This window comes from Pongo abelii, chromosome 9 (assembly GCF_028885655.2).
Source record: "Pongo abelii isolate AG06213 chromosome 9, NHGRI_mPonAbe1-v2.0_pri, whole genome shotgun sequence".
Taxonomy (NCBI): Eukaryota; Metazoa; Chordata; class Mammalia; order Primates; family Hominidae; genus Pongo; species Pongo abelii.
Genome location: NC_071994.2, coordinates 18736563 through 18750498, shown reverse-complemented (window position 1 = coordinate 18750498; position 13936 = coordinate 18736563). Strand labels below are relative to the sequence as shown.

Below are 13936 nucleotides of genomic sequence, written 5' to 3'. Positions count from 1 at the left end.
CGCGGATTGCTAGCACAGCAGTCTGAGATCAAACAGCAAGGCAGCAGCGAGGCTGGGGGAGGGGCGCCCGCCATTGCCCAGGCTCACTGAGGTAAACAAAGCAGCCAGGAAGCTTGTAATGGGCGGAGCACACCACAGTTAAAGGAAGCCTGCCCACCTCTGTAGGCTCCACCTCTGGGGGCAGGGCACAGACAAACAAAAAGACAGCAGTAACCTCTGCAGACTTAAATGTCCCTGTCTGACAGCTTTGAGGAGAGCAGTGCTTCTCCCAGCATGCACCTGGAGATCTGAGAATGGGCAGACTGCCTCCTCAAGTGGGTCCCTGACCCCTGATCCCTGAGCAGCCTAATTGGGAGGCACCCCCCATCAGGGGCAGACTGACACCTCACACGGCCAGCCAGGTACTCCAACAGACCTGCAGCTGAGGGTCCTGTCTGTTAGAAGGAAAACTAACAGAAAGGACATCCACACCAAAAACCCATCTGTACATCACCATCATCAAAGACCAAAAGTAGATAAAACCACGAACATGGGGAAAAAACAGCAGAAAAACTGGAAACTCTAAAAAGCAGAGTGCCTCTCCTCCTCCAAAGGAACACAGTTCCTCACCAGCAACGGAATAAAGATGGATGGAGAATGACTTTGACAAGCTGAGAGAAGAAGGCTTCAGACGATCAAATTACTCTGAGCTACGGGAGGATATTCAAACCAAAGGCAAAGAAGTTGAAAACTTTGAAAAAAATTTAGAAGAATGTATAACTAGAAAAACTAATACAGAGAAGTTCTTAAAGGAGTTGATGGAGCTGAAAACCAAGGCTCAAGAACTACATGAGGAATGCAGAAGACTCAGGAGCCAATGCGATCAAATGGAAGAAAGGGTATCAGCCCTGGAAGATGAAATGAATGAAATGAAGTGAGAAGGGAAGTTTAGAGAAAAAAGAATACAAAGAAACGAGCAAAACCTCCAAGAAATGTGGGACTATGTGAAAAGACCAAATCTACGTCTGATTGGTGTAACTGAAAGTGACAGGGAGAATGGAACCATGTTGGAAAACACTCTGCAGGATATTATCCAGGAGAACTTCCCCAATCTAGCAAGGCAGGCCAACATTCAGATTCAGGAAACACAGAGAACACCACAAAGATAGTCCTCGAGAAGAGCAATTCCAAGACACATAATTGTCAGACTCACCAAAGTTGAAATGAAGGAAAAAATGTTAAGGGCAGCCAGAGAGAAAGGTCGGGTTACCCTCAAAGGGAAGCACATCAGACTAACAGCGGATCTCTCGGCAGAAACCCTACAAGCCAGAAGAGAGTGGGGGCCAATATTCAACATTCTTAAAGAAAAGAATTCTCAACCAAGAATTTCATATCCAGCCAAACTAAGCTTCATAAGTGAAGGAGAAATAAAATACTTTACAGACAAGCAAATGCTGAGAGATTTTGTCACCACCAGGCCTGCCCTAAAAGAGCTCCTGAAGGAAGCGCTAAACATGGAAAGGCACAACTGGTACCAGCCACTGCAAAATCATGCCAAAATGTAAACACCATCGAGACTAGGAAGAGACTGCATCAACTAACGAACAAAATAACCAGCTAACATCATAATGACAGGATCAAATTCACACATAACAATATTCACTTTAAATGTAAATGGACTAAATGCTCCAATTAAAAGACACAGACTGGCAAATTGGATAAAGACTCAAGACCCATCAGTGTGCTGTATTCAGGAAACCCATCTCACGTGCAGAGACACACAAAGGCTCAAAATAAAAGGATGGAGGAATATCTACCAAGCAAATGGGAAACAAAAAAAGGCAGGGGTTGCAATCCTAGTCTCTGATGAAACAGACTTTATACCAACAAAGAACAAAAGAGACAACAACGGCCATTACATAATGGTAAAGGGATTAATTCAACAAGAAGAGCTAACTATCCTAAATATATATGCACCCAATACAGGAGCACCCAGATTCATAAAGCTGTCCTGAGTGACCTACAAAGAGACTTAGACACCCACACATTAAAAACGGGAGATTTTAACACCCCACTGTCAACATTAGATAGATCAATGAGACAGAAAGCTAACAAGGATACTCAGGAATTGAACACAGCTCTGCACCAAGGAGACCTAATACACATCTAAAGAACTCTCCACCCCAAATCAACAGAATATACATTTTTTTCAGCACCACACCACACCTATTCCAAAATTGACCACATACTTGGAAATAAAGCTCTCCTCAGTAAATGTAAAAGAACAGAAATTACAACAAACTATCTCTCAGATCACAGTGCAATCAAGCCAGAACTCAGGATTAAGAATCTCACTCAAAACCGCTCAACTACATGGAAACTGAACAACCTGCTCCTGAATGACTACTGGGTACATAACGGAATGAAGGCAGAAATAAAGATGTTCTTTGAAACCAATGAGAACCAAGGCACAACATACCAGAATCTCTGGGATGCATTCAAAGCAGTGTGTAGAGGGAAATTTATAGCACTAAATGCCCATAAGAGAAAGCAGGAAAGATCCAAAATTGACACCCTAACATCACAATTAAAAGAACTAGAAAAGCAAGAGCGAGCACGTTCAAAAGCTAGCAGAAGGCAAGAAATAACTAAAATCAGAGCAGACCTGAAGGAAATAGAGACACAAAAAACCCTTCAAAAAATAAATGAATCCAGGAGCTGGTTTTTTGAAAGGATCAACAAAATTGATAGACCACTAGCAAGATTAATAAAGAAAAAAAGAGAGAAGAATCAAATAGATGCAATAAAAAATGATAAAGCGGATATCAACACAGATCCCACAGAAACACAAACTACCATCAGAGAATACTACAAACACCTCTATGCAAATAAACTAGAAAATCTAGAAGAAATGGATAAATTCCTCAACACATACACCCTCCAAAGAATAAACCAGGAAGAAGTTGAATCTCTGAATAGACCAATAACAGGAGCTGAAGTTGTGACAATAATCAACAGCTTACCAACGAAAAATAGTCCAGGACGAGGTGGGTTCACAGCCGAATTCTACCAGAGGTACAAGGAGGAACTGGTACCATTCCTTCTGAAACTATTCCAATTAATAGAAAAAGAGGGAATCCTCCCTAACGCATTTTATGAGGCCAGCATCATCCTGATAGCAAAGCCTGGCAGAGACACAGCCAAAAAAGAGAATTTTAGACCAATATCCTCGATGAACATTGATGCAAAAATCCTCAATAAAATACTGGCAAACCGAATCCAGCAGCACATCAAAAAGCTTATCCACCATGATCAAGTGGGCTTCATCCCTGGGATGCAAGGCTGGTTCAATATACGCAAATCAATAAATGTAATCCAGCATATATACAGAACCAAAGACAAAAACCACATGATTATCTCAATAGATGCATGTGTCTTTATAGCAGTATGATTTATAGTTCTTTGGGTATATACCCAGTAATGGGATTGCTGGGTCAAATGGAATTTCTAGTTCTAGATCCCTGAGGAATCGCCACACTGACTTCCACAAGGGTTGAACTAGTTTACAGTCCCACCAACAGTGTAAAAGTGTTCCTATTTCTCCACATCCTCTCCAGCACCTGTTGTTTCCTGACTTTTTAATGATTGCCATTCCAACTGGTGCAAGATGGTATCTCATTGTGGTTTTGATTTGCATTTCTCTGATGGCCAGTGATGGTGAGCGTTTTTTCATGTGTTTTTTGGCTGCATAAATGTCTTCTTTTGAGAAGTGTCTGTTCATGTCCTTCGCCCACTTTTTGATGGGGTTGTTTGTTTTTTTCTTGTAATTTTGTTGGAGTTCATTGTAGATTCTGGATGTTAGTCCTTTGTCAGATGAGTAGGTTGCGAAAATTTTCTCCCATTTTGTAGGTTGCCTGTTCACTCTGATGGTGGTTTCTTTTGCTGTGTAGAAGCTCTTTAGTTTAATTAGATCCCATTTGTCAATTTTGGCATTTGTTGCCATTTCTTTGGGTGTTTTATACATGAAGTCCTTACCCATGCCTATGTCCTGAATGGTAATGCCTAGGTTTTCTTCTAGGGTTTTTATGGTTTGAGGTCTAACATTGAAGTCTTTAATCCATCTTGAATTGATTTTTGTATAAGGTGTAAGGAAGGGATCCAGTTTCAGCTTTCTCCATATGGCTAGCCAGTTTTCCCAGCACCATTTATTAAATAGGGAATCCTTTCTCCATTGCTTGTTTTTCTCAGGTTTGTCAAAGATCAGATAGTTTTAGATATGTGGTGTTATTTCTGAGGGCTCTGTTCTGTTCCATTGATCTATATCTCTGTTTTGGTATGAATACCATGCTGTTTTGGTTACTGTAGCCTTGTAGTACAGTTTGAAGTCAGGTAGCGTGATGCCTCCAGCTTTGCTCTTTTGGCTTAGGATTGACTTGGTGATGCGGGCTCTTTTTTGGTTCCATATGAACTTAAGTAGTTTTTTGCAATTGTGTGAAGAAAGTCATTGGTAGCTTGATGGGGATGGCATTGAATCTGTAAATTACCTTGGGCAGTGTGGCCATTTTCACGATATTGATTCTTCCTACCCATGAGCATAGAATGTTCTTCCATTTGTTTGTATCCTCTTTTATTTCCTTGAACAGTGGTTTGTGGTTCTCCTTGAAGAGGTCCTTCACATCCTTTGTAAGTTGGATTCCTAGGTATTTTATTCTCTTTGAAGCAATTGTGAATGGGAGTTCACTCATGATTTGGTTCTCTGTTTGTCTGTTATTGGTGTATAAGAATGCTTGTGACTTTTGTACATTGATTTTGTATCCTGAGACTTTGCTGAAGTTGCTTATCAGCTTAAGGAGATTTTGGGCTGAGATTATGGGGTTTTCTAGATACACAATCATGTTGTCTGCAAACAGGGACTATTTGACTTCCTCTTTTCCTTATTGAATACCCTTTATTTTCTTCTCCTGCCTTATTGCCGTGGCCAGAAATTCCAACACTCTGTTGAATAGAAGTGGTGAGAGAGGGTATCCCTGTCTTGTGCCAGTTTTCAAAGGGAATGCTTCCAGTTTTTGCCCATTCAGTATGATATTGGCTGTGGGTTTGTCTTAGGTAGCTCTTATTATTTTGAGATACGTCCCATCAATACCTAATTTATTGAGAGTTTTTAGCATGAAGGGTTGTTGAGTTTTGTCAAAGGCCTTTTCTTCATCTATTGAGATAATCATGTGGTTTTTGTCTTTGGTTCTGTTTATATGCTGGATTACATTTATTGATTTGCATATATTGAACCAGCCTTGCATCCCAGGGATGAAGCCCACTTGATCATGGTGGATAAGCTTTTTGATGTGCTGCTGGATTCGGTTTGCCAGTATTTTATTGAGGATTTTTGCATCAATGTTCATCAAGGATATTGGTCTAAAATTCTCTTTTTTGGCTGTGTCTCTGCCCGGCTCTGTTATCAGGATGATGCTGGCCTCATAAAATGAGTTAGGGAGGATTCCCTTTTTCTATTGATAGGAATAGTTTCGGAAGGAATGGTACCACTTCCTCCTTGTACCTCTGGTAGAATTCGGCTGTGAACCCATCTGGTCCTGGACTTTTTTTGGTTGGTAAGCTATTGATTTTTGCCACAATTTCAGCTCGTGTTATTGGTCTATTCAGATATTCAACTTCTTCCTGGTTTAGTGTTGGGACGGTGTATGTGTTGAGGAATTTATCCATTTCTTCTAGATTTTCTAATTTATTTCCATAGAGTTGTTTGTAGTATTCTCTGATGGTAGTTTGTATTTCTGTGGGATCGGTAGTGATATTCCCTTTATCATTTTTTATTGCGTCTATTTGTTTCTTTTTTTTCTTCTTTATTAATCTTGCTAGTGGTCTATCAATTTTGTTGATCCTTTCAAAAAACCAGCTCCTGGATTCATTAATTTTTTGAAGGGTTTCGTGTGTCTCTATTTCCTTCAGTTCTGCTCTGATTTTAGTTATTTCTTGCCTTCTGCTAGCTTTTGAATGTGTTTGCTCTTGCCTTTCTATTTCTTTTAATTGTAATGTTAGGGTGTCCATTTTGTATCTTTCCTGCTTTCTCTTATGGGCATTTAGTGCTATAAATTTCCCTCTACACACTGCTTTGAATGTGTCCCACGGATTCTGGTATGTCGTGTCTTGGTTCTCGTTGGTTTCAAAGAACATCTTTATTTCTGCTTTCATTTCGTTATGTACCCAATTGTCATTCAGGAGCAGGTTGTTCAGTTTCCATGTAGTTGAGCGGTTTTGAGTGAGATTCTTAATCCTGAGTTCTAGCTTGATTGCACTGTGATCTGAGAGATAGTTTGTTATAATTTCTGTTCTTTTACATTTGCTGAGGAGAGCTTTACTTCCACGTATGTGGTCAATTTTGGAATAGTTGTGGTGTGGTGTTGAAAAAAATATATATTCTGTTGATTTGGGGTGGAGAGTTCTGTAGATGTGTATTAGGTCTCCTTGGTGCAGAGCTGATTTCAATTCCTGGCTATCCTTGTTGACTATCTGTCTCGTTGATCTATCTAATGTTGACAGTGGGGTGTTGAAGTCTCCCGTTTTTAATGTGTGGGTGTCTAAGTCTCTTTGTAGGTCACTCAGGACTTGCTTTATAAATCTGGGTGCTCCTGTATTGGGTGCATATATATTTAGGATAGTTAGCTCTTCCTGTTGAATTAATCCCTTTGCCATTATGTAATGGCCTTCTTTGTCTCTTTTGATCTTTGGTGGTTTAAAGTCTGTTTTTATCAGAGACTAGGATTGCAACCCCTGCCTTTTTTTGTTTCCCATTTGCTTGGTAGATTTTCCTCCATCCTTTTATTTTGAGCCTATTTGTGTGTCTGCACATGAGATTGGTTTCCTGAATACAGCACACTGATGGGTCTTGAGTCTTTATCCAATTTGCCAGTCTGTGTCTTTTAATTGGAGCATTTAGTCCATTTACATTTAAAGTGAATATTGTTATGTGTGAATTTGATCCTGTCATTATGATGTTAGCTGGTTATTTTGCTCGTTAGTTGATGCAGTTTCTTCCTAGTCTCAATGGTCTTTACATTTTGGCATGATTTTGCAGTGGCTGGTACCAGTTGTGCCTTTCCATGTTTAGCGCTTGCTTCAAGAGCTCTTTTAGGGCTGGCCTGGTGGTGACAAAATCTCTCAGCATTTACTTGCCTGTAACGTATTTTATTTCTCCTTCACTTATGAAGCTTAGTTTGGCTGGATATGAAATTCTGGGTTGAAAATTCTTTTCTTTAAGAATGTTGAATATTGGCCCCCACTCTCTTCTGGCTTGTAGGGTTTCTGCCGAGAAACCCGCTGTTAGTCTGATGTGCTTCCCTTTGAGGGTAACCCGATCTTTCTCTCTGGCTGCCCTTAACATTTTTTCCTTCATTTCAACTTTGGTGAATCTGACAATTATGTGTCTTGGAGTTGCTCTTCTCGAGGAGTGTCTTTGTGGTGTTCTCTGTATTTCCTGAATCTGAATGTTGGCCTGCCTTGCTAGATTGGGGAAGTTCTCCTGGATAATATCCTGCAGAGTGTTTTCCAAGTTGGTTCCATTCTCCCCGTGACTTTCAGGTACACCAATCAGACGTAGATTTGGTCTTTTCACATAGTCCCACATTTCTTGGAGGCTTTGCTCATTTCTTTTTATTCTTTTTTCTCTAAACTTCCCTTCTCGCTTCATTTCATTCATTTCATCTTCCAGGGCTGATACCCGTTCTTCCATTTGATCGCATCAGCTCCTGAGGCTTCTGCATTCTTCACGTAGTTCTCAAGCCTTGGTTTTCAGCTCCATCAGCTCCTTTAAACACTTCTCTCTATTGGTTATTCTAGTTATACATTCTTCTAAATTTTTTTCAGGGTTTTCAACTTCTTTGCCTTGGGTTTGAATATCCTCCTGTAGCTCGGGGTAGTTTGTTCGTCTGAAGCCTTCTTCTCTCAGTTTGTTAAAGTCATTCTCCATCCATCTTTGTTCCGTTGCTGGTGAGGAACTGTGTTCCTTTGGAGGAGGAGAGGCACTCTGCTTTTTAGAGTTTCCAGCTTTTCTGCTCTGTTTTTTCCCCATCTTTGTGGTTTTATCTACTTTTGGTCTTTGGTGATGGTGATGTACAGATGGGTTTTTGGTGTGGATGTCCTTTCTGTTTGTTAGTTTTCCTTCTAACAGACAGGACCCTCTGCTGCAGGTCTGTTGGATTACCCGGCCGGCCGTGTGACATATCAGTCTGCCCCTGCTGGGGGGTGCCTCCCAGTTAGGCTGCTCAGTGTTCAGGGGTCAGGGATCCACTTGAGGAGGCAGTGTGCCCGTTCTCAGATCTCCAGCTGCATGCTGGGAGAACCACTGTTCTCCTGAAAGCTGTCAGACAGGGGCATTTAAGTCTGCAGAGGTTACTGCTGTCTTTTTGTTTGTCTGTGCCCTGCCCTCAGAAGTGGAGCCTACAGAGGCAGGCAGGCTGCACCCATTTCAAGCTTCCTGGCTGCTTTGTTTACCTAAGCAAGCCTGGGCAATGGCGGGTTCCCCTCCCCAAGCCTCGCTGCAGCCTTGCTGTTTGATCCCAGACTGCTGTGCTATCAATCAGCGAGACTCTGTGGGTGTAGGACGCTCTGAGCCAGGTGCGGGCTTTAATCTCCTTGTGCACCATTTTCTAAGCCTGTCAGAAAGGTACAGTATTCGGGTAGGAGTGGCCCGATTTTTCAGGTGCCGTCTGTCACCTCTGGAAAGGGAACTCCCTGACCCCTTGTGCTTCGCGAGTGAGGGAATTCTTCGCCCCTGCTTTGGCTGGCTCATGGTGGACTCACCCACTGACCTGCGCCCACTCTCTGGCACTCCCTTGTGAGATGAATATGGTACCTCAGATGGAAATGCAGAAATCACCCGTCTTCTGCATTGCTCACGCTGGGGGCTGTAGATCGAAGGTTTTCCTATTCGGCCATCTTGGCTTCTCCCTCACTAGCATTCTTATACACCAATTACAGAGAAACAGAGAGCCAAATCATGAGTGAACATCCATTCACAATTGCTTCAAAGAGAATAAAATACTTAGGAATCCAACTTACAAGGGACATGAAGGACCTCTTCAAGGAGAACTATAAACCACTGCTCAATGAATTAAAAGAGGACACAAACAAATGGAAGAACATTCCATGCTCATGGGTAGGAAGAACAAATATCGTGAAAATGGCCATACTGTCCAAGGTAATTTAGAGGTTCAATGCCTTCCCCATCAAGCTACCAATGACTTTCTTCACAGAATTGGAATTTTATTCATTTTCATTAATGCTTTTATTCATTGATTCTGTTTATGGTATACCAGACATAGTACCTTGTAGGAACTATTGTTATCTATTGAGTAAGTGCTTTATGGTGTATAACTGTGTACTTAATAAATAGAAACTTCTCCTTGATATCAAAACATCTTTATTTGAACCATCACTCTTTCTGTTCGATTATCAGGATAAAAATCGTAACATGAGTAATACAAAATGGTTCTGAAGCTTACAAGGACATTTGGAATCATCGTATAAACTTCTTCCTTTACCCATCAGATGCTAAATAGTTCTTTGCTTTTATAGCCCTGAAGTAGTTAGATAGCATAATATTTCAGAAAACAAAGGCCCTTAATTTTGATATATAAAAATGAAACAGTTATTAATGAAAAAGCTATATTTTTAATGAACTAACATATACAATATGTCCAGCATAGTCCTTGTCTCAATAAATGATAGCTGTTATAATGATCTGATCTTTCTGGAAGGGTGTCATGGTAGTTAAGCATATGGTTTGGGAGATCAGTGAGATTCTGGTTACTGTCTATTTTATATTTCTATTTTGACACTGTCCCCTTCTCTCAGTTTCCTCTTTGGTAAATGGGGATAAGAATAATGCCTCCCTCAGTTTGTTATGGACATTATTACTTATATAGATATATTTATTTTATTACTTATTTTACATTTATTTGAAGGAAGGCCTATGAGTTTCATACATATGAATGAAGCTAGTGAAAGTAAGCCCCAAATCGTTAGAATTTTCCCAGTTTGTGAGAATGATACATGGTTAGGTTTTCTCCTTTTTCTTGAATCCATTTTGACCCCCCTCAATTTATAATCTATGGATCACAGTGGTTAATTATTTTATTTATCCAATAAGTATTCCTTGCTGACATTACCCAAAATGTCCTTTTGACCATTGCCTCAGTTGAATCATGTTGGGGTCCAGTCACATTTGTTTGACACTTGAAATAGCTTTCCTACTACACAATTTCCTAATGGCATTTTTCATCTGAGCATTCCTGAAGGTGTAGACTATGGGGTTTAACATAGGAGTTATCATAGTGTAGACTACAGCAACTGCTTTATCAACAGGTAAAGTAGCTGGAGGTCTCATGTACACAAATTTGCAGAGTATAAAGAATAAGATGACCACTGTGATGTGGGAGACACAGGTGGAGAGTGCTTTGCACCTTGCCTCTAAGCTGTGGGTCCTTAAGGAGTACAGTATGACCACATAGGAAACCAGGAGCAAGAGAAAGTTTAACAGGCATATGAACCCACTGTTGGCAGCAATGAAGAGTCCTAGAACGTGGGTATTAGTGCAGGCAAGATTGAGCAAAGGGTTGAGCTCACATGTAAAGTGATCTATGACATTAGGACCACAGAAAGGTAATTGGAAGATGAAGGGGATCTGTATGGTTGCATGAAGAAAGCCTCCTACCCATGACACTTCCACTAGCAGGCTACACACACACTGCTTCATGATGGTGGTATAGTGCAAGGGCTTGCAGATGACCACATAGCAGTCATAGGCCATTACAGTAAGTAGGATGAGCTCAACACCTCCGAAAAAATATTCTCCAAAGACTTGAGTCATACATCCATTGAGTAAGATAGTCTTGTTTTCATAGAGTGAATCTGTGATCAGCTTAGGGGCATTGACAGAGGAATAGCAGGCATCAATAAAGGACAGATAGGCCAGGAAAAAATACATGGGGGACCTCAATGATGGGCTGGCAGTGATGGTGACCACAATGAGCACATTTCCTATCATGGTGGTGATGTAGATGACAAAACACAACAAATATGATTTTCTGCAGTTTTGGATTCTCTGTAAGCCCCAATAGAATAAACTCTGTCACATTGTTTCTATTCACCATGTATTTCAAATGGTGGTTAATTACATTACCTGAAGAGAAAACAATTTTTATTAATACATCTTTAAATTTGTTAAACTTCTCCACTGTAATATGTAATATAATAAATTCTTGGATTCTACTGGGTTGTGATTTGAGGATTTTTCCTGAGACAGGAAAAAAGTTTTGGGTTTTGGAGGTTTACTCAAATTGCCTCCCTGGTGAAAACTGTGCTGAGTTTTGACATGAGAAACTTTTGTAGCACACAGGCAGGAGACCATCTGTGAACACTTAATCATCTGAAACAACTAAAAGTTGAATGATGCACACATAGTGGCAACTAAGCCTGAAAAGATTATAGAATATAGATGTAAAGCACATGAATGCAAAACTCAAAATTTGCTCTTTGTCTCTCTCTCTTTTTTTTTTTTAGAAAATAATGAAATATGAAATGTTATGCACAATATGAGTGAAATGATAAAGAGGAATCTGAAGAAGGGGGATTCTTGGGATATTTCTCTAGTGAAGGGCTTTGTGTGTTTTTTATGACATGGGCTGAGATCCAGTAAGGAGCTGGAAGCCAGATAATGGAACTTAGTTAGCAGACTATTTAGAGTAGTTGACATAAGAATAACAGTGAATTTGTGATGAAAATGTAAAGAAAGAATTTAAGAGCTACTATAGAAGAATTCATAATCTATTGTCTAAGTCCTATTAACTTTATAATAGCTAATAATATACACCTTTGAATAATTGCTATGAGCATGACACTGTAGAATATGCTTTGCACACATGATCTCATTTTATCAATTTTACAGATGAGGACACAATCTCAGTGACTAATATTAGTAGTTACAGTGTTAATATTAACTAATATTTACTGAACACAGCATGTTTCAAGTGCTTTTACAGACATTTGCTTATTGAATCCTCAGTGAAAACCTATGTATTAGTTACTATTGTCTTTTTATACTTATTTTACACATTAGGAAATAGAAGCACATAGAAATTAAGGTTCCTCCCAAGATCGAGCAGGTAATCAAGGCTGGACCCAATATTAAGTTTCAGATTATGCCTGTTAATTTTTTCCCTCCGAAGTCTTAACTCATGTCTTATATTGTTAAAATAAACAATGTTGAACTTGTAATTTCCCTTTGATATGGCCATAATTTTTATAATTACTTTAATACTACTTCAGAGACAAGTTTATATGAAGTAACTTCATCAGCAGACACACGCACACACATAATGATATATTGAAACTTCTAAATATTAAGAAAAATGTGGTATTACATTCACTGAAGGGCTGTTTTTGCTTAGCCTCTCCCTCAGCACTATCCATTCCTTCTCAATCCCCTTCCAAAGCATGGGACCCTAGCCAGAATCTTCTGCAAAGTGTTAAAAACCATTATCACAATAGTTAAGTGTGTTAGTTTGAGAATCAGAAAGACCAGATCAGAATCCTCGTTTTTCCACCTATAACTTCTTTTACCTGGGGTATATTTCTTGGCACCTTCCATCTTAATCTTATCATCCATAAAATGATAATAATATTCACCTCACATACTGTTATGAGGATTAATTGGGAGAACATATATGAATATATCTACCCTACTGTTAGGGACATACACAGGACTTCCATTTATTTTTATGGCTGTATAAGCCTAGGAGACAGGATAAATTGACAGTGTGATCAATATAATACAGAGAAACATTTGACCATGCATTAAGCTCACAAAGAAAGTTCTCCAATTTTCCTTTTACGGGGCTTTATATTATTCACAGCGAGTGATCCCAGGAAAGCTTCTCCATGTTTGTGCTTGGACTAATCAGATGATGATTTGCCATTTAATATTCATATTTATGTCTTTTGTGTGTGTGAAGTGTATTTAAATTTTGTTTTAGTCCTCATAACTTGTCTCATTCACTAAGGAGGTGTCTCATGGCAAAAGCATGGTACCCAATATCAGAGAGATGGGTTCTACAAATTGCTTAACCTCTATAAGCCTCAAATATTTCAACTGTCAAATTAGGTTAATGATATTTACCAACTACCTTTTGAATAATTGGAGTGAGAATGCAAGACTCTATTACTCTATTGAAAAGTGTTGAAAAATACTGATTACTGTATATGGAAAGTAACAATCTTTGATAAGCTTCAGCACTATTGAAAAACTTACCTTAGTTGTCTTTGATGATTTTAATGATGTTTAGGGGTGCTCAGACACAATCTTATTTGAGATTATCTTTTCTTGGGATAAGTAAGTTTCAATGTGAAAGATATTTCACACTTCAAAAGAGTTTATTCAGGTGGTTCAATATCAAATCAAAAGTTATTACGAAAGTCTGTTTGTAAGTCTAAATATTTTCTTCTAGCCTAAAGCCTCTGTACATTTTCACAAAAAAATGATCTTACATGGCTCTGGTCCCCTCAGGGAAAGATGAAGAAAGTGTGGAGGAAATACATGTAAATGAGTCACTCAATTCATGATGAATCTTGCTTTGGAGATGTGAACAACAACAACAAAAAACATTTTTACCTTGTACTGTATGTATATTTAAAGAGGTTTCTACAAAGATTCAGAGACCTTGTCTTTTAGCTGTTGCTTTCTCTCCCAGGAATTAATTATCTCCTTTGACAGAAAGACTTTGTTTTAGAAGCAGATATTCTGGGGAGACATGTTTGAAAAATACCCATCCTGAATGGGGAATTGAATTCTCTGTATTTAAAACTTAAGCCTGTGAGAGTCCCTTTTTCCTGTCTGAACTCAGGTTTCTAAGAAAGCTGAATGCCACGTAAATGGCAAGGTGGCATAATT

The 13936-nt window shown here is 39.3% G+C and overlaps 1 protein-coding gene across 1 annotated transcript; it reads right to left on the bottom strand.

The window, feature by feature from the left end:
- Positions 1 to 10146: 10146 nt before the first annotated feature.
- On the bottom strand, positions 10147 to 11173 carry LOC100441097 (olfactory receptor 4C13). The gene has a single exon (XM_009246371.3). It carries the CDS (start codon positions 11033 to 11035, stop codon positions 10208 to 10210), a length of 828 nt encoding a protein of 275 aa, XP_009244646.2. The 5' UTR covers positions 11036 to 11173; the 3' UTR covers positions 10147 to 10207.
- Between the last annotated feature and the right edge of the window lie 2763 nt (positions 11174 to 13936).

Bases quoted from the DNA above. Each gene is read 5' to 3' on its own strand.
- LOC100441097 (XM_009246371.3), bottom strand. From the start codon at position 11,035: ATGATAGGAAATGTGCTCATTGTGGTCACCATCACTGCCAGCCCATCA.